Raw genomic sequence first — 25,087 nt, 5'->3', positions numbered from 1 at the left:
GAGTAAACACAAAACATTTTTCATGATTCATAAAAAAGCTACCAAACACCAATATCACCCACGTGAAAAAGATATGAAACTATTCAGTGTGACAAATATGCAGTAATAGAGGAAATCAGGAAGGGGGCAAATACATTTTCACGGCACTGTACTAAGACATGGAACACTATCACTTTTGCTCAGAACCATCCCCCCACTCACAGCCTTCAAATGATCATACAAGCACTTACCTGATTTAAAACCAGTCACGTTCTCAGTGATCCTTACTTGAAGCTATCCTTGCTTTCTTTTATATCTATAGATTTTCAGTTTTCTCTATTTTAATGTTGCTTTCTTTTTATTAAGCTGTTTCCTTTTATTTAACCCCCCCCTCCCCCCCCCCCAGGGAAGAAAACTGCACTGCAGAACAGTTTCTAAACTTGGGGTGGGCCCAGGATTATTTGTAATTAATGTATATTGTACAAACATCTTGTATACGTGTTAAGCTTTTCATTTTCCCCCCTGTATTAGTAAATAAATTGAAAACTGAAATTGTAATATGTTTTACCATTTCACAATAACCGCTGTTTTTCTGTTGAGTACCCCCATTTTCAGCTGTGGAACAGTAAGTTAACAGATGAAAAATAGGTGTTAACTATTGCTTTGGTGTTTCCTTTTACATTGATTATTCACACATAAAATAGCAGTGAGTGTCTAGTCTTAGTTTTAGCCTGTTTTCATCTGTGGAGATTGCATCTGGAGGCAGAGGCATACACCATCATGAAGACCAGAGAACTATGGGTGAAAAACAACTGACCTGTAAGCTCAGAGAACAGAATAATTCATTAAGAAAGATAGCACAGAAACTGGGTATATCAAATACAGCAGTTTGGAAAGTCTTGAAAAAGAAAGAAACCACTGGTGGACTATGAAATAAACACCGGCTACAGATTGGCTAAGAAAGGCTGTGAAGAAAAACTCTAGAACAACAGTCAGTGACATCACCAGCAGTCTCCAGGGAGCAAGGGTGAAAATATCACAAGCCATCATATGCAGAAGACTGCAGAATTATAGAGGCTACACTGCAAGATGCAAACCACTTAGCAGCAAGAATTGAAAGGCCAGATATTTATTGATGATGTAATGGAGGATGGCAGCAGTAGGATGAACCTGGAAGCGTACAGATTTTGTCTGGCTATATACAAAAAAATCCTCAAATCTCATTGGCCAGCACTTCATCCTGCAGCAAAACAACTACCCCAAACATACTGCCTATGCAATCAAAGTATTCATCAATGGGAAAAAGTGGAAAGTTTTGGACTGGCCAAGTTAGCTGATTTAAATCCAACAGAGCATGCATTTCACTCACTGATGATAAAACCCCCAAAACAAAAATGAGATTGAATGCGACATTTCCTATACTTAACATGAATTAATGCAATGTAAAATGTAATAAAAAGTTGTGTAAGTCACTCTGCTTAAGAGCCTCTGCAAATTGCTGGTAATGTAATGCAATTTCCAAAGAAGATACCAAATGATTGGTGATGTCAGTGGGTTGTAGACTTGATACAGTTATTGCATTTAAGGGCTATGCAAACAAATATTACACATTATTGCTTTGATTTACTTTTCATCCGTTAACTTACGTTTGCACAGCTGAAAATGGGGGGACTTAATGGATAACCCCAATTTCATAACAAATAACAAATTTCACTCTACGTTTCCCATGCTTTTGGAGGGCACCGTATATTACAACAATGCCATTCAATGAGTCATGTCCTCCTATTCCAAGTCAGCAAAAGCATTAAGATAAATGCCCGTCAGCTGTTTCAAATTTCTCTGGTTTGCTCTATAAATGTAAAGCTGCAAGAATCAGGGCATGGGTTATATCCATTGGAAGCATTTTATAAGCTAAAAGATACAATACAATAAAACTGCAGGTGTAAAAGATACAAGACAATAAAACTACAGGTGTATGCCTGAGAACTGAGTATGACAACCAAGAAAGCTTTTCTGAGGATGAAAAAAAGTCAATTGGAGCCATTGCAGAATGTTTGGTCTATTCTAAAGTCAACAGTACGGAATGTCCTAAAGAAGGAACTAACAACTAACGGACTTAGGAATTGCCAATGGCCAGGCCATCCATGAAAGATATCAGAAAATGATGACAGGATGATTGTAAGACCTGTGAAAAAAATCCTAAATTGGCAGCTTGAGTAATACATGGGGGGGGGGGGGGGGGGGGGGGGTAACGCAGGACACTGTGGAAGACTGAGTGAGGCTAATTACAGCAGCTATACTTCCTGATGTAAACTTCTCATCAGCACCAAGAACAGAAACGTATGATTGGAATTTGCAAAGAATATACTAAGATGGGCCTGATGAGTTTTGGAACCAATTCTTATGGACACATGAGACAAAGATAAACCTTTACTAGAGTAACGGGACGATGAAAGTGTGGAGAAGGAGGGACTGATGTGAACCCTCAGCATACTATTTCATCTGTCAAGCATGATAGATGCAATGTGATGGCTTGGGACTGCATGGCTGCATCTGGAACCTGTATTGATGGTGTAACAAGTGATGGCAGGAACAGAATGGGAGCTGAAGCCTACAGAGACTTATTGTCCACCAATAGCCTGAAAAACAGCACCAAGCTCATTGGATGGAACCTCACCATATAATAAGACAATGACCCAAAACAATCAACAAACATAACCCTGGAGAAAGGAAGAGTTTCATGAAGCTCAGTCAGTCCCCAGATTTAAACTCATTTGAACATGCCTTTCACTTGCTCAAAAGGAAACTGAAGTCCAAAACTCCAGCAAACATACAGCAAGTGAAAGAGATCATGGTAAAATCTTACCAGAATCAAATTCAAAGGATCAAATTATGAACCTAGTGATGTCCATGAGTCGCAGACTCAGTGCAGGCATCAAATGTTAGGGGTATGCAACACAATATTTACCCTGCAAGTCATTTGTCAAAAATTTCTTTTTCCAAGAAAAATGCTGACCTGAAATAGCAGGACTTGAATGGCATGGTTATAATATAGTTCATATAATATAATATATAATATGTCTGTTTAATTATTTTTTTTAAAACCACAATAAATAAATGTAGACATTTTGAATTTTGCCTCATAGTCATTGTTTGATTTGAAATGCAAATATGATTAGTACAGAGGAAAAACAACCAATTTTCCAAGATACATAAAAAGTTATTGATTTCAGCATTTAAAAAATACCAAGGAACAGAATGGCAGTTGAAGTGTACAGAGACATAATGTCCACCTGTAGTCTGAGAAATACCACCAAACTCTCAGAATGAATAATGTGTACATCATTTCACAACCAAAAATTTGAATAAATAATTAGCAAAACTAGGTATATGTATGTGGGTGTATGTACTATGTATGTGGATGTGTGTGCATATGCATGTGTTTTTGCATGGTGACAGGACTGTAATTACAGATATGATGAGGACACTGGAACTACAGCTGAATGAATACTTTGCTCTGACTGCATCTCTATATGTTTGCCGAAGTCTCAATACCAATAAACCAATTTAGCAATTTAGCCCGGAAAAAAACATTCGCTAAACAATAACATATATAATAAATGGTGTAACTAAGATGTACATTAGAATTTCACAAAAAGGCCAGTGTGTGTGTATATGTGCATACATGTGCATGTGCGTGTGTGTGTGTGTGTGTGTGTGTGTGTGTGTGTATGTGCTAACTTAAAAATGATGATTAATTTGTAATCTGAGTAGATTGATTGATCTGTGATACAATTGCAACCTAAGAATAGCATTTTACATTATAAAAAATGCTTTTTTTGCCATTCAACTGTCAGTTCTTTGGGTGAGCATGGTCATCTGGGGGCGTGGCTCTGGTCTGGTCATCTTGGGGTGTGACCTTGATCTGGTTGTTGGGGGGGAGGGGTTTCCCCAGATGGTGTCCCGTGGTAATGCCGTAAGGTTCCCCGCTGCGTTCCTCCTTCAGGTGAGGCCAGAGTCGATACCCCCCTGTGAAGCTCAGGTCAAACAACTCAGAGGGGGCGAAAGTGAGAGGCGCCTCCTCCCAGAGGCCCCCCAGCCTCGCCCGCCACCCCTCCAGCATGGCCTTCCGTACCTGGGGGGGGCAGAAGGTTGGTGCCCAGAAAATCTGAGGGGCCAAGACCTGGAACCCACAGAAGTGCAGCACACCATTCTACAGGGTGAGAGAGAGGGGGGAGAGGGGGAGAGGGGGAAGACAGAATAGGATGAATGGAGAGACTGATTGCGATCACTGACAGCAGGGGGTGGGAAGTGGGGTTTGGTGGGGTGGTAGATTGCCATCACAGAATGGGGCACCTGTGGCTATGGCCTGTAAGGTTACACTAAAAATATTTTCCAGGACAATTAATTGGTTTTCAGGACATTTACTGTAATGGCAATTTTCTCATTTTCCATGACTGGAAAAATGAATAAGAAAATTCCAGGTTTTCCAGATTTTCCAGAATGCGTGGGAACCTTGACTTGGAAAACCATGACCAGATCAATTTTAAAATGCACAAGAATTGATACCATGGAATGATAACTTGTTGACAAGATAACTGTTCATATAAAGCAAGTGAATGCAATGCATACTCCTGCATTGTAAGTCACTCTCGTTCAGAGTTTGTGCTAAATGAATATCATGCAAAGAATATAATACAGCTTTGGAGTCTAGCCATGTCACTCTACTTCCTTGTTGCACCTTCTCTTTCCTCTTATTAAAACCCACTACCAACCCTGCCCCCCCCCCCCTCCCCCGACTGACATGCTCACATTCCCTCCTCACCTGTAAGGGCCACAGTGTGACATTCATGTCCCCATTTATTCCATCTGGAAGGAACATTGACTCTGGTGCTCCTGTGCTGAATGACAGTATCGCTTTCTTATCCTAGAGAAACAACAACTTGTTAAATCACACCTACAAACACACACTGTACATGAAGACACACGTGCATACACAAACACAAGCTACATATACCCATACACACAAACACATACACCACACGCAGGCAAATGCACATTCTGAAATGCACCCACACGTAACCTTACGCACTAACACATGCAAGCCCACAGATGGACACAAGCCACACACACCCATACAGGCTATGATACGTACACACGCATACAGACTCACAGGTGCGTACACAAACACGTACACTTACGTGCATTAATACATACAGCCACACACACTCAAGCCATACATATTACACATACACATATACACAATGACCCATGCACACACTCACCAACACATACACTTATAGACCCAGAGCTCACACTACTAGCACATTAGAAGCCCCTGTCTTGACGGAGACACAACAGTCTTGCCTTAACTTCTGGGAACAGTACACAGTGAAGCATTGATAGGGTTTCCAAGAATTACAGAAGCCTTTCCTAAAACATTTTAACCCCCCCCTACTTAAAATCAAATATAGAATGACCAATCAACAAAAATTCAGGAGAGTGAAGACTGATACATTTTTTATGTATATACTATATATAGTGAAATATTACCATATCTTAATTTTTGATGATATATTTTGATTCTTGTTGGTATATTTTATTTCAATGCACAGTATTTTCAATAGGTTTTTGTAAGGCAAAAGACAGAGGGTGCAGCTGGATGAGCGGTCCAGTATGGTGCGTTCTTTCCCTGAACCACACAGAAATGCACTGTCAACCATCTGTATAAACCTCCCACGGTACTTTACTAAAAGCTGGGTAGTTTCCTCAGTGGCCAGGCCAAATTCCTAGTCTGGCAATCCCAGTTTCATAGTCTGAATTCTTACCTCCTCCTCATGGCGAAATAATCAAGATGGTTAAGGAAGTAAGTCTCACCCCCCCCCCCCCCACCCACCCCCTTCCACCACACAAACACACCACACATACGCACAGACAAACAGACACACAAAACTCTGGGGGCAATTGGGGCAATTTCAATGTTCTTAGCTGGAGTTTAAGCCTCAGGTTTAAAACTTAAACCTGAGGTTTTAACTGCAGCTAAGTGCACTGCAATTGGTCCACAAGGTTTTCTCCCTTGAAGCAACTGAAGTAATTCTAGTCAGGGCCAGGGTCAAAGATAGTCACCTTAAATATGCCATTGTTGTACATCTTCACCAAAGAAAAGGCAAAACCTTGAGTCAGCACTCTGTCCAGCCAGCCCTTCAGGATAGCGGGTACACTGAACCAATACATGGGGAACTAGACAGATGAGAGACACACAGACACATATGAGAGGGGGTACAAATTAGGCACACAGACAGAAGTTTGACAGATAAGATATCTCAGCTAGTAAGCATGCAATGGCCCAGTGGCAGATTAAAAACAGGCACTAGGGCACTCCACTAGTGGACTGCTAAGTGAAGGATCCTGCGGCCAGTGACCCACTGTATTGTCGATTTGCAAAATGCTGGCATGCTAACAGCTGTAGCTGACAGAGGTCCCAGTAGATTCTTGCTTGCTGGGATAGCTGACAGACAGCAAAAGCTTCTGGGCATGACCTCTGACCTGGAAAATGATGAGCTCGGCCTCCTCCACTTTGCGATGCTCCTCTTTGATGTCATCGCTCAGCCGCCCCTCCTCCCATGCCCACATGGATTCGTCACCATAGCAGAAGTGCTCTGGGTTCCTCAGCTGACCTGGGAGCAAAGACACAGTGCCAGCTGAGATACAAAGAGCCAAATAGGAGTAGAGGTCTCTGCAGCACGTGTAAACACAAGAGAGATCTACATGCATGTGCCTGTGAGAGAGAAAGAGGGGCCCATATACGTGTGTGTTTGTGTCAGAGATAAGTCTGCGTGAGCACGTAAGAATGAGTGTGTGTGTGAGAAAGAGAGAGAGAGAGAGGGAGAAGTGTGTGTGTGTGTGTGTGTGTGTGTGAGAGAGAGAAAGGGGAGAGGTGAGTGTGTGTGTGTGAGAGAGAGATAAAGGGGGAGAGGTGCGTGTGTGTGTGTAAGAGAGAGAGACAGAGAGAAAGAGAGGAAGAGGTATGCGTGTGTGTGTGTGAGAGAGAGAGATAGAGAGAGGAAGAGGTACATGAGAGAGAGGTGTATGTGTGAGAGAGAGAGAGAGAAGTGCATGCATGTGTGTGTGTGAGAGAGAGAGAGAGAGAGAGAGAGGTGTGTGTGCGTGCGGACAGTACCAGTGATGTCCCGCACGGTTGCAGAGGGACTGAAGTTCATGGCGTAGAGGTCAGAGATGACCACGCGGCAGCCCTGCTGCTCCAGCACCTCCACCGCCACATCCCGCGCCGCAGCATTGAAGGAGGCGGGGCTCTGGTGGGCGTACACAATCAGCACGTTCCTGCCTGCTACAAACACACCATACACACAAGCACACACACGTGCGTGTACACATACATTCATTCACACACACATCGATGCACACAGACAGGCAAAAGGAGAGCATCTCTGTGAACCAGATGTTGGCCTTTGCACTCTGCTTGGCGTCTGCTGGCAAGGTAAGCCCTTGGATCTAAACTGAATTTGATTCATTGACAGTAGGCGACATACATGTGGAATTTCCCACTCCCTGCTGGAAACTCAGACTGATTTATTCACTGCAAAACTCTTGTAGTAAATTGCTCATCAAAGAACCGATGCAGTTCTTCACTGTTTTTCTTTCTTGCTCTAGTCCAGAGGTGGGCAACGAAGGCTATCTATTTTTGGTTTTCAAGCCAACTTTTGGCCTTAAATACTTAAAAACTAGCCCTAACATTTGTCTCGTTAAGTGCATGAACGACAGCCGAAGATGTTCTTATATGAAATGTTTTAGAGTGATCATCTAATTTACAAATGAACCAGTTTTGGTGTATGTAGTCAATTAGCTTATTTAGCCAGGATAACTGGTGGAAACAAAAATGAACACGCACACACACTGGCCATCTACAACCAGAATTCCCCACCCCTGCTCTAGTCTATACCTTTATTTTACTATAATACAAGAGAGTACGAGTTAAGTGGCAAGACAGTTATAAGAGTGCCAAATCACCAAAAGGCTTGGGTCCTAAAGGACGCTATACAACGGTCTCTGATTGTGACAAGAACAATTTCAGAAATGACAAGTATGTCACAAGATTGAAGCTTTCATTCAGCATGACCACTGGTGCACGAGGCTCTACAGACCACACACAACACCCAGAGCGATTTGCAGTTTCAGCTGTCACCTCGTAATTTGGGTCGCCTGTGGCCAAGGACACCACCATGGATTTTGGGCCCCATGAAAAAAGTCTTGCATTGGGCCCCACCACCCCATCCAAGCATAATTACTGTAACCATCTCCAGAATGATAATTAACTCATTCAAGACTTTAAATAACTGTACCTTTGCACACTTGCAGCTCTCTTGTAGTTAATTTTTTAATGGTCCCTGTTTATGGTTTTTTTTATGGTCAGAGCTAACTACCCCCCCCCCCCCCCCCCCCCCCCCCACGAGACGCACAACAAGCACCAAGCAAATAGTGTCACATGTAGGCAACAAAACAGCGAAGATACTGTACCATTCCCTTTCACCATTTCATGCGTAATATCTGCTACAGAAAACGGAGGGAGCCATTTTTGACAATTTTCAGTTTTTGCCAGAAGGTAGGCTATTACCCGGTAGTACACAAATAAAGGATGGATGACACCTTTAATGGGGAAAGAGGGTGCGCAACGGTGAATATTTGACACAATTTATTTTACTTCAAACATGTCTTCGTGTTCGTGTTCATGTCTTTTCTTCATCCACACCGCTGCAACAATTCGCCTACAGTTTTTGTTACTCCAGAACAAATTTAGCCTGCTTGTAAACACCATTTCAAATCTTACTAGATCGGAATATCAAACTAATGGCATTTATTATAATTAAATTAACTATAATTATTGCCATAATCATACTTACCCATGACTAGCTGTGGTGCTCCCGTCCGTAGCACACTCGTAAAGACCGTGCGTCTCGACTCTCTTCCACTGTTTCGTCTAACTCTTCTTATACTGACGTTCAGACAGGCTGCGTGCGAAACACAGCCATATCGGATGCGATTTCCTTATCAAAAGGAGAGCGTTACGGAACACATGATCAGTTTTCACTTACAGAGACAAAGCCTTAAAAAAACGTGGGTCTTGAACCGGTCTATCCAGACAGGAGGGCTGTAAGCCATCACTCGAGAGGCGTGTCACAGTAGCCTGCAAGGGAACCGAAGCCTTGTTCCAGAACCGGTTGATTCACGGTGGTCTGATCTGCCCCCTCTTTTATAGGTTGATTTATACACCAGGTCATGCTTTGGCCAAGAACAGGGTCTTCGTAGGCACGACAGTATGTCTTTATTTTCTCACCACAGTCATTGCTTCGATGTGTTTTAATGATGGTCACTTTTTGGTTTAAATATTTACTTTTGCCTTTAATACATAACTTTGGGATACTAAATGAGACGATTAGATCAATCACCTTAAACATTCTAAGTATAGAGGAAATGCATTTTGTGCACCTTGCGATTATTTCGATGCCAAATCACTTTAGTATCATGACTGCCATTCAAAATCAGTATAGATTGTTTGATAAATTCTTTGATCAAATTGATTCTACCAGTGGAAGAAACAAAGAAAAAGACAGAAGACAAAGAAAGATGGGCCTGTACAGTCATAATAGTAGTGTTTTCTTTTGTAACAGAAATATACTGTATTTTCATACAGTGAACATATGTTGTTCATTGAAGTAGCCCTCTACTACAAGGGGATATTCCTGACTTGATTTTCTACCTACAAAATTGCAGACAATTGCTTTACTGGTTTACAGTAGAATATACATAGCTTTTCATTAACAACAGGAATGTTGGCACTGACCTCAACTCACTGATTTTATATTTTGCTGTCAAATAAGTTGGCTATCTGTTTTGTGCATGCAAAAACATTTTAACAAATCTTTTAACCTCTTCTTCACAGACAAATATTTAATATGAATTTTAAAAAAAATGAATCTATCATTTGAATAATAAAGTAACTTTTCATGTTTCACGTGTTGACTAGTTAGAACTACAGCAACCTTATTCATTTTTTCACTTAGCATTTTTCACTTTGCATTATCTTCCTCATCAACATCATCAGCCCTGATCATAAAATGGCCCTGCTTGGAGCCTCCCTCTACTATGTATCCGTGACATTGGCTCTGGCATTTTTCTCATCAGACTGAGCACGTGCCGACTGGTGAAAGAATGCAGCTCGCCTGAGAGGATCCTGAATGTCAAGCTTGTGAGGAATGTTACTAGTGCACTCCTGTCACGGGCCATGACAGGTAACTGTGCTGCCATTGGTGTGGTATGGGACAGGTCATCACAAGGGAGGCAGTTTAGATGGGTGGTTCCACAGCAGCAGAAGTATAGGGACATGCTCCTGATTGACCACCTTCTTTGAATCCTGTGAAGATAGTTCACGCGAGGGGTCTGCCAGGTTGTTACTCGGCACTTAACTGATTAAATAAAGCAATTAAATCCAATTTGACCCAACTCATCTGGTTTCCAGGGAAAATAAACCTGCTGCTTTCCAGGACCAGGGTTACAGAATTCTAGTTAACTGTTAACAGAACCTCAAGTTTAAACCTTTAGACCACAGAACTGAATTACAACTGGAACCGCTAATCCTCATTCCGCAGCTTTGGATTGCTGTTCTAGTTGTAATGCAGTTCTGTTGTCTTCAGATTTAAACCTGAGATTTAGACTTCAGCTAAGTAGACTGCAATTGAGCCTGCATGTTTGGTTTGCGTGTATGTGCAGTGGTGTGTGGGTATTACTGATTTATTTCAGCTGCATGGATATATTCTGGTGACTACAGTCAAACACTGGAATGCATGGTGAATGTGACTTCCAAGAGTGATGCAGGCTGGTATTTTTGGAATAAAGACAAAACAATTTTTGAATACTTGAAGCCGTTATCTGTGTTATTTTTGTATGTTTAGAAGTGCAGGTGAATTGTCAACACAAACTGGTAAGAAAAATGTTTGTTATGCTTGTTATGTGAAGAAGCCAGACCCACTACCAAGAAAACAGCATATCCAAGTGGCTACATGGTCTGGTACCTACAAATTTAGATGTATGCAGTTTGCAAGGCCACTATGACTCATACAACACCAAAATACAGTATGAGCACGCATGTCATATTAAAGGTAACAAAAGGCTTTCATTTTGGTCGTGCCTTTTATTTCCAATGCAGTTAATCCACACAGTAACGTGTGATAATGTGGTCAGCATATTGCACTTGATAGAAAGTATGTGAACCCCTGACATCCAACATTTCATCCAAAATATGAGCATTAATATGGAGTTGGTCCACCCTTTGCTGCTATAACAACCGCAACTCTTCTGGGAAGACTTTATACACTGCAGCAGGGATTTGCTTCCATTCAGCCAAAATAGCATTAGTGAAGACCATTTCCAATTGATCCAAAAGGTGTTGGATGGGATTGATGTCAGGGCTCTGTGCAGGCCAGCCAAATTTTTCAATGTTCTTGACAAAACCATTTCTATATGGAACTTGATATGTGCCCTTGGGGCATTGTCATGCTAAAACAGGAAAGGGCCTTCCCCAGGGCCTTGGAGAAGCACATCATTTTATAGAATGTGATTGTATGCTGTAGCATTAAGATTCGCTGTAACTAAGGGGCCTAGTCCAAACCATGAAAAACAGCCCCAGACCAAGACCAAGATACGTTTAGTCATATAGTGTTGGTCTGTAATATTGCACTTGTTAAGTAACTGATTTTACTTTTTATTTTATAATAAATTTCTTTTAATCAAATGATATCACTCTTTCAAATTGTTGATTCAAGCAATTTGCTTAATAATGAAGCTAGTGCAAAAATAATAAAGTCTACAGTCAGTTCAGAAGTCCACATGAATGTTTCACTGTACAAAATATTACAGGCAGATATGATTGAAAAATGATGTTGCCTGTATTTACATGTCAAGGTTACACAGGAAGCAGAATAATGGTGACCAGACATAGTTTCAAAGGTCACTGAAATCAGACCTCGCCTTCAGTGTATGTGTAAATATGCAAAGGTTGCTGCACAGGCACACATGCGCACACACACGCACACACACACACACACACACACACACACACACACACACATATATATATACACACAGTAAAACCCCTATCTCAGATTGCAAGAGTTCAATGATTAACCACAGAAAGAGAAAGAGAGGAGAGGGGACAGAGAATGGAAAGACAGGGGAAGGAAAATTAGACCACGCTACACATCGGCCTGTTTTGATGCCATTGAACACATAACATGGGGGACTACACTGCTGAACGCACCATCTTTCTAAATGATGGGACTCGCATGCCCCTACTGGGCCTGGGAACGTGGAAGGTAGGCCTTGCTGTCTGCTCCTTTCCCCTCTCTTCCCAGGGGGAAATTCCAGCTAGGTTCTAGCCTGGTTTTAAGCTGGTCCAGCTGGTTTGGAGATGGTCAAGCTGGCGTCAAAAGGGTTGAGATAGCAACCATGTTGGCAAGACCATGTCCCGCTAGTGGGCCAGCTTACTCCCTACTCCATCTCTTGCACCCTGTCTTTTCTTGAACAACACACAGCAGTTATATCATTTGAGGAACATCAAGAGGTGTAGTGATGGGTTTTTTAAGCACACCAAGATTGTATTGCACGACACTGATTGTATTGAATTTATTTGCATTTGTAGTAGAGTCCTGTCAACATATGCATACAAAATACAAGTATTTAGTTTCAACTGCCAAAGCTGAACAGTATTTGTTGGTAGGAAACATCCTTGGGGTTGCCAAAGCCATGCTTGATAGCACGTGACACACTACAGAACAGGGCTGCCCAACCTTGTTCCTGGAGATCTGTTGGTGTTCATTTCAAACATAATTTGGCACACCTGATTATACTAATTAGCGGCTCAACAAGATCTAAAGCTGTTGAACGGGGTGTGCTTTGTTAGGGTTGGAGTGAAAACCAACAGGGTGGTACATCTCCAGGAACGTGGGTGGGGAGCCTTGCTGTAAACGTTGGGCAAAAGGAAGATCTTCAGTGAGCTGAATAGGTCATTGATATTGCATTTTTTATGTTCTCGTGTCCTTTTCCTGTAAATTATATAACTCAGTTTTCCTCAGCCTTCAGATTAATTATGATCTATATCTTTTATTGTCATGTACTTTATTCACTGAAATGCCCTTTGCAGTCCACCGCACTTGAATATTATTGAACAACGTGGGGAGATGTACACATGCGGTGAATGCAAGGAGACCTAAGAATATGTCTGATTTATAAGAAATCTGTAAAGAAGAGTGGGAAAACATTCCTAAAGCAAGAATGAAAAGACTCTTAGCTACAGAAAACAGGTGAAAAATGTTATATCTGTCAAAGAAGTACTGCTAAGAACTAACTGACAGGTTGCAAAAAGGAATAAATACATAGTAATTATACCTTAAAATGTAGAGGTCTGGTCAGTTTATGTTCACTTAAGAGATTCATTGTAACATGCACTTTGACCAGGAGTGCCCAAAATTTTACAAGGCTGGGCACTTTTACAGCCATACAATTGTGAATATGTATCGGCTGGTGATTATTGCTGCAGTTTGTTGAGCACGCTGGTGATTATTGCTGCTGTGTGTTGAGCACGCTGGTGATTATTGCTGCTGTGTGTTGAGCACGCTGGTGATTATTGCTGCTGTGTGTTGAGCACGCTGGTGATTATTGCTGCTGTGTGTTGAGCACGCTGGTGATTATTGCTGCAGTTTGTTGAGCACGCTGGTGATTATTGCTGCTGTGTGTTGAGCACGCTGGTGATTATTGCTGCTGTGTGTTGAGCACGCTGGTGATTATTGCTGCTGTGTGTTGAGCATGCTGGTGATTGTTGCTGCTCTGTGTTGAACAGACTGGTGATCATTTTGATTGTTGATGTAGGCCAGCACTGAGGTGGCACAGCAGGCAATTGAGGCTGCCATTGCTGCAGGATACCGACACATCGATACAGCATATAGCTACCGTAATGAGGTGGAACTGGGCCGGGCCATCCATGCCAAGATCAAGCAGGGCATCATCAGCCGGAAGGACATGTTCATCGTCAGCAAGGTGAGAACCAGTGTATCAATCAACCAGACAGTCAGGCATTTATTGTTACAGCAACCATACCACTTTGTGTCTGTCTCATGTCAAACCACTGAAGCTAAGCAGCCGTACCACCCTGTACTCTTCTCATGTGAAACCATGAAACTAAGCAGCCATACCACCCCATTCCCTTCTCAGGTCAAACTGCTAAAGTTAAGCAGCCATACCCTCAAATCCATTTAAGACGCTAACTGACTGTGAGTGACACCTTAAACCCTTTAAAAGTCCTAATCAGTAAAGATTCCACTGCACTTCTTGAAAGAGTAGGGTTCTTAACCCTGGTAAATATTCAATACATACATTACATTACAACATACAGTACATTACATATTCCCATATATTCCCTGTCTTTAAATTGCTTATCCTTATTCTGAGCATCTATACTCAAATACACTCAACAAGTATGTGAAGGGCCTCCAAATATCCTAAAATTTCTCCAAATATCTCTCACTATATATGTCAATATAAAGTGTCATTTTAGTAATACAGAAACTTGCTTTGGGACTTTTTCCAGCATTTTTCCAGAACAATGCTATGGACCTCTTGGTCATGCTTGTAATATACTCATGTTGATACAGTTAGTGGCTGTTTCTTGCCATTTATTACCAGAATATCTGTTTCCTGGTTACATTGCATGTCACTTAGGTTTCTTGTCACAATGTACCGTTGTGTGCCAGTGCACATTATTGATGTATGTGTTGTATAGTTTGTTGTAAGATACATATTTCATGTATTTCATGGTATTTTATATCAGCAACAACGTTGATTTATTCAACAAAATTGCCCCATGTGGCATAAAAAAATGTTTATTAAACTGAATTTCCCAGACTATGGGGGACCAAATTTAATACATAATCACCTAATCACACACGATCCTTGTTTAATCAGGTTTTAAAGCCAGTTGAGCAAATACAATTATTTTACTTTGGCACAGTAAATTAGCAGGTTCCAGAACAGTGCAAATAGAGCATTAGTGGGTTTCACCATTTCTGGTTCATACAGTAGGTGGCAAATTTACCCGTTTACAGTATGGGTCTTTGAAATCCTGAAAAGGATCTATTATGGAACATATATTATGGAGCAATATATTATGGAACACATTACCAATAGTCATTGTGATTATTGGTAATGTGTTCCATAATATATTGCCAATGCGTAAAACCCTCCTACTTGGGTGATGCACAGCTGACAATGTTGAAAATTGATTGTTGATGGACAGATGAGATGACCAATGAGAACTCTTCTACTATGTGCACAGTTGTGGTGTACACACCATGCCACCTCAGATGTGCAGCTGTGTCTTAGCCAGTCCCTGAGAGACCTGCAGCTGGAGTACCTAGACCTGTACCTAATACACTTTCCTGTGGCCCTAAAGGTAACACGAATATTCACTCTCACAGGCAACGCACACACAAATACTCTCACTGGCATGCACACACACACACACACACAAATACTCTCACAGGGATGCACACAAACATACACACACACACACACACACAAAACCCTTGCAGGCATACACACACACACAAATACTCTCACAGGAATGCACACACATACACACACACACACACACACACATGCACGTACTCAAAAGCATGCACACACACACAAATACTCTGAGGCATGCACACACACAAAATACTCTCACAAGCATGCACACACACATACACACATGCACATAATCACAAGCATGCACACACACACACAAATACCCTCACAGGGATGCATGTATACACATGTACACACATACACACAGTCTCCAACATATTACATATCTGCATACACACAAGCACATACATGCACTGGTTTTCTTTCACCAATATTTGGATGCACATACACATTTCTGTTGTCACTTCTGCTGAAGGTCTGCTTGTTTGTACTTCTCTTCCAGAGAGTAGGGGATGAGCTCTTTCCCATGAAAGATGGTAAACTTCTCACCACAGATATTGACTACGTGGATGTATGGAGGGTAACAATGATCATATTCCTCTGTGTAGGAGGGATGCTGGGGAGGGAGGAGTCATTCTTGACAGAGGGAGGGGCTAGGTACTTAATGTTGAGTAATTCATTGAAGAGGCAATAAAAATAAGAATCGCTCAACAAGATTCGCTCAACAACCTTCATGGTTTGTCCAGTTGGCTTAGCTGGTATGCTAAACTGATAATGAGTTTCATATGGTGTAGTGTTATGTAACAGTTATGTGTAGCAGGTGTACTATTGTGTTGCACCGGAAGTGCTGTGTGGTGTATGTATTAATATTACAGTTGACTGAGGTTCTGCAGTGCTGTGTGTAAAAGTTTTGTCTTTTCTCATAGAAAATGGAGGCTCTGCAGGCCTCCGGCCAAGTGAAGAGTATTGGAGTCTCAAATTTTAATATTGTTCAGCTTGAGAGGCTGCTGTCTGAAGCCAAGGTTCCTCCAGCTGTCAACCAGGTACAGCTAGTCCACAAGGCCTAACGCCTCCTCACCTCTTACTCTGTACCCTATACCCTCCTCACCTCTTATACTGTACCCTATACCCTCCTCACTCTTATACTGTACCCTATACCCTTCTCACCTCTTACTCTGTACCCACAACCACTACACAGCTGGCTTGTGTGGTGAATTACACATCAGGATATCTGCTGAAACCAACTGCTCCACTCTCTGTGTAATCCCTGCTGCTTCGCAGGTGGAGCTGCACCCCTACCTGGTCCAGTCCGATCTGATTCAGTTCTGTAAGGATCGGAACATCGCCCTTACCGCCTACAGCCCTTTTGGGTCCCCCGGAAGACCCCCAGAGCAGTGAGCATTGCATCCAGAACCTACACTCCACAACACTAATCTATACCCCAGTTTCACATATTTTCACCCAAACACCTTGAACTCCAATACTATAACCCTTCAACAGAACACTTCTAATTTACAATCCACACCACTAATATATCTCCCATCACCATAACCCGCACTATTAATTTTGCCCTCAACACCATGAATTTACACCCCTACACCTACATCACATATCTTCACCCTAAAACCTTAAACTTACACAAGAAAACCCTGAACCCCACACCTATACCCCAAACAAACGTTCTGTATCTCATACACACATTTCACATGGCACCTGTACCTGTACCTGTATTAAATAGCTACACCCATGACACTCATGAGCCATTTTATCAACCCATAGGATGCATCATCTCAATAAAAAAACGAATTCCACCAAGAACGCCTGAAATAACAATGTCCTCCTCCCCAGCCACCATGGGGACACCGACCCTGAGAAGATTCTGGAAGATCCTCTGGTCCAGAGTCTTGCCAAAAAGTACAAACGGAGCCCTGCACAGGTGAGTTGCATACACATACACACACACACATGCACACAGACACACTTAACGATAAAATGAGTTTTTGTGTACCTCAAGTGTGCTGGTCTTTGGTGTGCATTCCAGATAGGTGAATGTATGTATTTCAGGTGCTGCTACGATATCATGTACAGCAGGGCATAGCAGTGATCCCCAGAAGCATCAAACCCAACCACATCCTGGAGAACACAAAGGTGAATCTTCCTTTACATACCTGCCCAACCAACACTCCAGCTGTGTAGCTGTAGTCTTTCCAACACTCCCAGACAGCAGTCTCTCAGATGATTTGGTAAGCGTTATACTACGATATGCGCAAAGCTGAAGAAAAAGGCTGGCAGGCAGGTGAATGAGTCATGTTTTTTGGCAGATTTTTGACTTCTCTCTGCACGAGGAGGACTTCAGAGCACTTCAGGGCCTGGATCGTGGATGGAAAGCCTGCACCCTTGACGCGTAAGATTGGGTTATACACACACACACCCTTCTGTTTTCTCTCTCTTGCTCACGCACGCATGCACGCATACATACACACTACTTTTTCCACTCATACACAGACCGCTGTTATTTGGTGCCTTTTGTACTGAATTTGCTGTCTGCCCACAGGCTGAAATCTCACCCCTACTACCCCTTCTGAAACAGCCCCAGGGGTAAAGAAGCAGGGCAGGAAGGGAGCGGCGCACCTGGACATGCACGCAATCTGAAAAGTCATCATCATATTTCTGTTTAATTTAGTTCAATCATCTGCATTTCCCTGTATAGGGACCATGACACATTTTAATAAAACAGAGCTCCAGCCATCTGTGCTCATCCTCACTCTCTGTCTGACACAGACACACACACACACACATGCATGCGCACACACAACAGCACCAATCTGTAGCCAATTTTACTCTCACACATGCATACACTTTGCAGGCATCTGCATCTTGCCTCCAACACACACACACACACACACACATAATACATCATCTGTATCCTGTCTGAAAACACACTTGACAGCCAGATGCAGGCACGAACACACACATGTATAATACATAGACACACACACTTGCATGGTCTTGATTGCACTCCTCTGGCTAGCTTCAAACTTCACAGCACTTCACATGAGCTTTATTAGTAACACTGAGCAGACCTGTACTGAGCAGACCTGTAATGAGCACTGCAGCCTGCAGCTGTCCGTCACAGAGGAGGAGGGAGGGTCTGCCACACTGCCCCACCCCCAGCAGACTCAGTCCCTTAGGCTGAAGCCACACATCCACCAATGAGAAGCGACTTTGTAATCGCCTCCCCTCATTTCAAGAGAGCCCATTCGTCATGTCCGCAAGGCATGCTGGGATAACCAGAAGTGCGAGGCAAGCCGGAAGAGCGACCGAAAGGACAAGGAACGTATTGCGATGACCAATCAGACAAAAGATCCGACGTGTAAACTGTCTCTGATTTAAAATTTGATTTTCCCCATTCCAAATGGTTCTATTAAGAAGGGCTCATTAATTATTGCCTTGTGGGGCTTTTCAACATATAAGATCGATGTACGTTTAATTAACACTGTTTTATAAATAGGAAACATGCCCACAAGCGGCCAAGTGTGGGAGGCGAATATGATGCCAGGCAATCTCGTTGGAGGACGTGTGGCTCTATCCTAACGATGCTTATGTGATGCTAATGGCCCCTCCTCTTGGAAGCGGGCTGCTCAGTCTTGCCCTTATGCCCCGCCCCCTTCCTGTCCGGGCCGCACGAACGGGGCCTGACGGCGCACACGCAGGCCGACGCCCCTGCCACGCGTTTGGGCAGGTCCACCCCCCTGGCCCACTGGCCCTTCTCCGGGTCGAACACCTGCGTGCAGCGAGAGAAGGCCATGCCCTCCCAGCTGTACCCGCCCAGGACGTAGATTTTCCCCGCCCACGCGGCCACGCCCGCTTCGCTGTTGGGCTGCAGCAGCGGGGCGAGGCGGGTCCACTGCTCGGCCCGGGGGTCGAAGGCCTCCACGGCCAGGACGTCGAATCGCTCGGCGGTCCCCTCTCGGTCGTCGCTGCCGCCCACGGCGTAGATTAGCTCCCGCAGGGAGGCCATGCAGTGCCACCCCCGGGCCACGCCCATCGGCCGGCGCTCCGCCCAGGCGTCGTCGCGCGGGTCGTAGCTCAGGACGTCCCGCCGGTACGGACCGATCTGGTAATCGTGGCCTCCGGAGATGTAGGCCAGTCCTCTGTGCACCGTCCCAGCGTGGCCATAGGTAAACCTACAGAGAAAGGAGAGACAGAATTAACACTTTGAAGAGCAGGTTTTTTGGATTTTATTTCAAAATTCTAATTCAGTGTTCTAGAACTCCAGAATTTTTTCAATTACCAGTAAGGATTGTTGCATCAGCATTAGAACGTTCAGTTAAAAACATTCTAATCACGCATTTGTGAGCTTACACCGTAAAGGGTTAAGAATTCAACGCACCTTCATTATTATTAATTTGTTTCTCTTTTATATATTTGGCACCCAACGTAGTTCTGCGCATGTCCAATTCCCACCGTAATTTGGACCGGCTAATTGTCTGCAACCACAGACCCGTTCATGCCCAACCCCACTGCCGATTCGGGAGAGTGTAGACATCTGTGGTTCTCAAATGCACCTTTATTGGCCCATTACAGAAAACCATACAAATAGAGGGGGAAAAGAAACCTTTCACACTACCTCAGGGTGAATGTGCCACCGCTCCCATCACAAACCAACCAAAAAGCAAGAAAAAATATCTAAAAGGACAAGTTTTATTTATTAATCCTCCTTGTCAACTGCACACAGGACATTTTTGAGACATAAAAAGAGAGACAGGGATACAGCAGACAGTGAATAGCAGACTGCTCAAAGTTTCAAATTATTATTGCTTTTTATATATTGTTTTTATGAAATAATCAACAGATTTTTCCTTAAGGGTGATACTTTGCTGCAAGTCAAAACTGCCCCTGGCCCTGGCAATTGGGGGAGCCGTTGATAAATTCTCACCTGGGCAGTCCTGAGACGTAGTGCCAGCAGTCCTCCAGGGGGCAGTATACCTCCACAGATGACAGAGCCCCATTATCGTTACGTCCCCCCACAGCGATCAGACAGTCCCCCATCGCCCCCAGATAGAAATCCACACGCCTCTGGTTCATCGACGCTCCCTGGTGAGAGGACATTATAAAGACTGTCACCACAACAATAATTTACAGCTAAAAGTCAAACCAAAAACCCCTACCCAGACACAGGGCTGGGGGGGTTCATGTACTCAGAAGCACCTAATTGTACTTCAGTATCGGAACTATCCAAATCAGGAACTACCAGGAACCTCAATGGTTCCCCAAATGAGTCACTGCTGGGCATATAGCCCAGAGCAGGGACTAAGTTCAGGTGCTAGGCATGATGTGGTTCTGTTGCACTGTTGGTAACAGAAACAGAACCTGGGATCTAGAGTTCCAAGTTAGAGAATACAGGGATGAAAGCATTCTGAAGGATTTCCAAGATTCAGAGCTCGCCGGCTCTCACCAGTGATGGTTGATGAGTGACTGAACCAAATAAAGCAACAGCTTGATTTTCATGATTAACAACTTGCCGGGCCATAAAGAGTTATTTCATAATTACTTGGTGTGTGAAACTCCAGTGAACGCTGCCCACCATCAAAAAAGAAGAGAAAGAATGATTGTCCACAATGACATGGTACCGTGAGAACTGAAGCCTACACAACTCTTTCATATCTGAGGAAGCAATGGTATAGTACTCCATTAGTGTGAGACAGAACACACACCTGAGCATACCTGAGTTACAGAGAACACCAATACACCTGCGAGACAGGTAAAAATGTACCTCTAAAAGACAGATAGCACCAAGACACCCGAGAGAAAAGTCACATAATACACCTAGGCAACAGAACACCTAAGGGACATATAACACCAACAGATCTGAGCAACAGCTAAAAGTATATCTGAGAGACAAACAGCACCAAGACATCTGACAGAGAAGTAAAACAGTACACCTGAGAAACAAGTAACAGTACACCTAAGAAAATTACAACACCTACAGTTCTGAGTGACAGGTAAAAGTATACCTCAGGGACAGACAGCAAGACGCCTGACAGAAAAGTAAAATGGTACACCTGAGACAGGTAACAGTACACCTGATAGGATTATAACACCAACAAACCTAAATGACAGGTAAAAGTATATCTGAGAGATGGACAGCAAGACACCTGACAGAGAAGTAAAACAGTACCCCTGAGAGACAGATAACACTGTAAACCTGAGACAGGTAACAGCACAGCTGAGAGACAGATAACACAGTAAACCTGAGACAGGTAACAGCACAGCTGAGAGACAGATAACATAGTAAACCTGACATAGGTAACAGCACACCTGATAAACAGATAACATAGTAAACCTGAGACAGGTAACAGGTAAAAGAATGGAGGGCGGTTAGTTCACCTTGACCCACTGGTTGCTGCGGGGATCGTAGCGGTACAGCAGGTTGCTGGCGGCGTCACCGCCGTTGTCACGAGACGAGCTCCCGCCGGCGGTGAAGAGGAACTCGCCCATCACGGCCACGCAGTGGTGGCTCCGGCAGGCGGGCAGCTGGGTCTCCGTCCCCCAGCCCGCCTCCTCGCCGCCCGCCCCCTCCAGCCGCCGCACCTCGGAGCTGAGCTCCTCCCCGCGCTCCGAGACCTCGCCCCCGACCAGCAGGAGGCACTCCACCCCGCCGCGCAGGGCCGTCCGCGCGGTCTGGAGCAGGGGCTGGGCGCTAAGCTGGTCGTGGTAGCCCAGTGCCTCCTCCACCAGCGCCAGCGCTTCCCTGCCCGCCTCCGGGGGCAGCAGCGAGCGCACGGCCGGAAGCACGCGGCCCCGCAGCTCGGCCGCCGGGATCAGGGGCAGGTGGACGTGGCCCAGGAGCTGGCGGGCGTGGGCGGGCCGGTCGGGCGCCTGGCTCAGCCACTGCAGAGCGGCCTGCAGCAGGGCCTGTTCGCTCTCGTGCTCCACCCGGCCGCTCCCCAGGTAGGCGGCCATCTTGGACAGGCGCACGTCACGCAGGAAGCCGGGGGTGAAGGACAGGGTGGCGAAGCGCTCCAGGACGAAGCGGTCGATGAAGGCGTCCAGCCGCTCCAGGCTGTAGAGCAGGGCCAGCTCCTGCAGGTACAGGTAGTTCTCCTCGCTCACCTCCCGCTCCAGGTACTGGCAGCAGAAGTCCACCACCCGCCACACCTGCAGCAGGTGCGCCGTCTCCAGCACGTAGTCTATGTTGCCGCCGTCCAGCGGCAGCTCGCCGCTGTACAGGAAGTCCACCACCGCCTTCAGGCCTACGTAGGAGGCGCCCACCAGCTCCACCTCGGCCTGCCGCTCCTCGCGCATGCCCAGGGTGAACATGGCCTGGAAGTAGGGGCTGGACAGCGCCAACAGGGCGCGGTGGGCAGGGACCCGCTGCTCATCCGCCAGCAGCACCACGTCGCACAGCTGGCCCCGCTGACGCTGATCGTTCAGGCCTTGCAGCACCCAACTGGCCTGCTCCTCCCAGCGGTACACCTGAGATACAGGTAACACAGGACACCTAAGAGACAGGTAACTCAGTTCACCTGAGATACAGGAAACTCAGTATTCCTCAAATTACCTCAGAGACAGAGAACTCAGTACACCTAATAGATGGTAACTCAGTACACCTGATATACAGGTAACCCAGTACACCTGAAATATAGATAACACAATTCACATGTGGGACAGGCAACACTACACATAAGAGACGGTAACTCAGTATACCTGATAGACAGGTAATTCAGTACACATGAGAGACCATGTAACAGTGCAACAAACAGGCAACACTATACCTGAGAGATAGCTAACAGAGCAAAACTCAGACATGGGGTAACTCAGTACACCTGATAGACAGGTAACTCAGTACACTTGAAATACAGATCACCAGGTAACACTACACCTGACAGGTAACTCAGTACACCAAAGAGACAGGTAACTCTGAGAGTCCACCTCTACAATATGACCAGACACAAGCCCTGGCCCACTCCTTTATCCTCTTCATACAGGCGATCAGGGTGTGTTTTCTGGAGTTAACTGTAGCAAAGTCTCACCAGCTAAGCATAATGCCCATCAATCAAGTTGATTTCAAATATTGGTTGGAGAACCGTAGTTTAGTTCATTTCAGCAGTGTCGTATGGGGTGCCATATGTCCATTAGGGCCCAATTTCACGGGCCCTAACAGACAATGCCCCAAAAAATATTGTGTATTTACAGTAATTCTGCAGGCGTGGGGTGGCGAGCCCCAATGAGAGATCTTTTTATGGGACCCAGAATTCCTGACAGCACCCCTGGTTAGTTTAGATATAAAGTGATTCTATTGATATTGAGAGCACACATGCCCAAGGTCTAATGCACTGTGCATCAGATCAGTTATGGACTAGATATGGTCAAAACCTATTGTCTACTTGTCATTCCACTGTGTTGTTTCTGTCTTTGTACTGTTTATTGAACAGAAACGCAACAAAAACAGTGTGGAGAACAATTATCATCCACAATTACATCAAATGTCCAAGAGCACCCTGTGGATTTCAGCGCACCGTCTGTATGAATTGGGCTTTAATGAGAGCTAAGTGCTGACAGAGGGGTGATCGATACCAATCAGTGCTGGTCAATGATGCACTGCTCTAGGTGCCCCGGACACTGACCTTCGATGACTCACTTATCCGCTGTGGGCGTGACACACGAACTTGCCTCCCGCCATCCATCCTGGCTCTCTTTTTAACAAGATCTGTCATAGGAGAGCACACACACACACACACAGCATGACTCAGGCCTGTGAGACTGTGCCATAAGATGTAGAGCCCGTTGGCACAGAGAAGATAAAAAGGAAGGCATCCAGGCACTTCCTATTTCCTTTCATGGTAGCTGTTTTTGCTTTTCGCAAATACACATTATCATATATTGAGCGGAGTATTCTTTCAGGCCTGGCTGCCGACACAAAAGCGTGAAGAGCCAGCCATGTTACAGGTCCACAGTTTTAATTTTGATAACGTTTACTAACAGCATATAGCCTATCTAGTTGCTAGTATGCATTACCAGTCTGTAAACGATCTTATTTTTGCACCGGAATACTTCGTGAATAACGCCTTTAAGTTACTTACAGCGACATGATAACTTTCCCTAATGATACCCCTCCCCATAACTTCTCGATTATTAGTGTTTTCCCCTTAAGACACGCATTCCATCCGGACGCGTGACGCTCATGTTGGCCAGGGGGTGCAAGGACATGACACTCGCCCCTGGCGCAGAGGAGCTAACTCAATGCGCACACAAACACTGCATTTCGGTACAAAACAGTAATATGAGCATGACCGCCTAATATAATAATTGGCACCTCCGGTACAGCCTATCCATAAAGCGCTTTGAGAGTTGTGCATATTTTTATCGATTGTTATTTAAGCTATAGCAACAGCGTAAAACGTTTTTCTGCCCACCACGGTAAAATAACTGATCACATATTTACCACAGCATCCTAGGTTGTAAAAATATTACATTGTTTCGGTCTCAAACAATATCGGGGCATTCGCCCAACCGTGTTCCGCAGCCATGATATCATCCAGGATTCAGGAAGTGTCCTACTGATTGACAA

The 25,087-nt window shown here is 44.4% G+C and overlaps 4 protein-coding genes across 5 annotated transcripts in view; 2 read left to right on the top strand and 2 right to left on the bottom strand.

The window, feature by feature from the left end:
- Positions 1–544, top strand: part of tat (tyrosine aminotransferase) — a 10,567-nt gene extending 10,023 nt beyond the window's left edge. Inside the window, exon 12 of the mRNA XM_035418653.1 lies at positions 1–544. This exon is cut by the window's left edge and continues 1,344 nt beyond it. The gene's annotated coding sequence lies outside the window, so the exon portion shown is untranslated.
- Positions 545–3,105: 2,561 nt separating this feature from the next.
- Positions 3,106–9,181, bottom strand: nqo1 (NAD(P)H dehydrogenase, quinone 1). Its single transcript, XM_035418655.1, has 6 exons — positions 8,898–9,181; positions 7,160–7,327; positions 6,526–6,656; positions 6,106–6,219; positions 4,805–4,906; positions 3,106–4,192 (listed from the first exon to the last, which is right to left on the bottom strand). Exons 1-6 carry the CDS (start codon positions 8,899–8,901, stop codon positions 3,833–3,835), a joined length of 879 nt encoding a protein of 292 aa, XP_035274546.1. The 5' UTR covers positions 8,902–9,181; the 3' UTR covers positions 3,106–3,832.
- Positions 9,182–12,092: 2,911 nt separating this feature from the next.
- On the top strand, positions 12,093–18,261 carry zgc:56622 (uncharacterized protein LOC326033 homolog). Its single transcript, XM_035418654.1, has 10 exons — positions 12,093–12,365; positions 13,918–14,085; positions 15,380–15,496; positions 16,016–16,093; positions 16,440–16,556; positions 16,795–16,907; positions 17,362–17,449; positions 17,578–17,661; positions 17,835–17,917; positions 18,068–18,261. The coding sequence occupies exons 1-10, from the start codon at positions 12,285–12,287 to the stop codon at positions 18,096–18,098; spliced, it is 960 nt and encodes a 319-aa protein (XP_035274545.1). The 5' UTR covers positions 12,093–12,284; the 3' UTR covers positions 18,099–18,261.
- On the bottom strand, positions 18,173–25,087 carry klhl36 (kelch-like family member 36). 2 transcript variants are annotated; one of them, XM_035418651.1, is made up of 5 exons: positions 24,962–25,087; positions 24,144–24,226; positions 21,904–22,992; positions 20,453–20,610; positions 18,173–19,700 (listed from the first exon to the last, which is right to left on the bottom strand). In XM_035418651.1, exons 2-5 carry the CDS (start codon positions 24,201–24,203, stop codon positions 19,124–19,126), a joined length of 1,884 nt encoding a protein of 627 aa, XP_035274542.1. In that variant the 5' UTR covers positions 24,204–24,226; positions 24,962–25,087; the 3' UTR covers positions 18,173–19,123. The 2 variants fall into 2 exon arrangements, with proteins under 2 accessions (XP_035274542.1, XP_035274543.1); XM_035418652.1 differs by lacking the exon at positions 24,962–25,087 and having other exon boundaries at positions 21,904–23,017.

The sequence above is a fragment of the Anguilla anguilla genome, chromosome 5, assembly GCF_013347855.1.
Source record: "Anguilla anguilla isolate fAngAng1 chromosome 5, fAngAng1.pri, whole genome shotgun sequence".
Lineage (NCBI taxonomy): Eukaryota > Metazoa > Chordata > Actinopteri > Anguilliformes > Anguillidae > Anguilla > Anguilla anguilla.
Note: the sequence above shows the minus strand (reverse complement) of the source record. Positions and strands in the feature narration are given on the sequence as shown.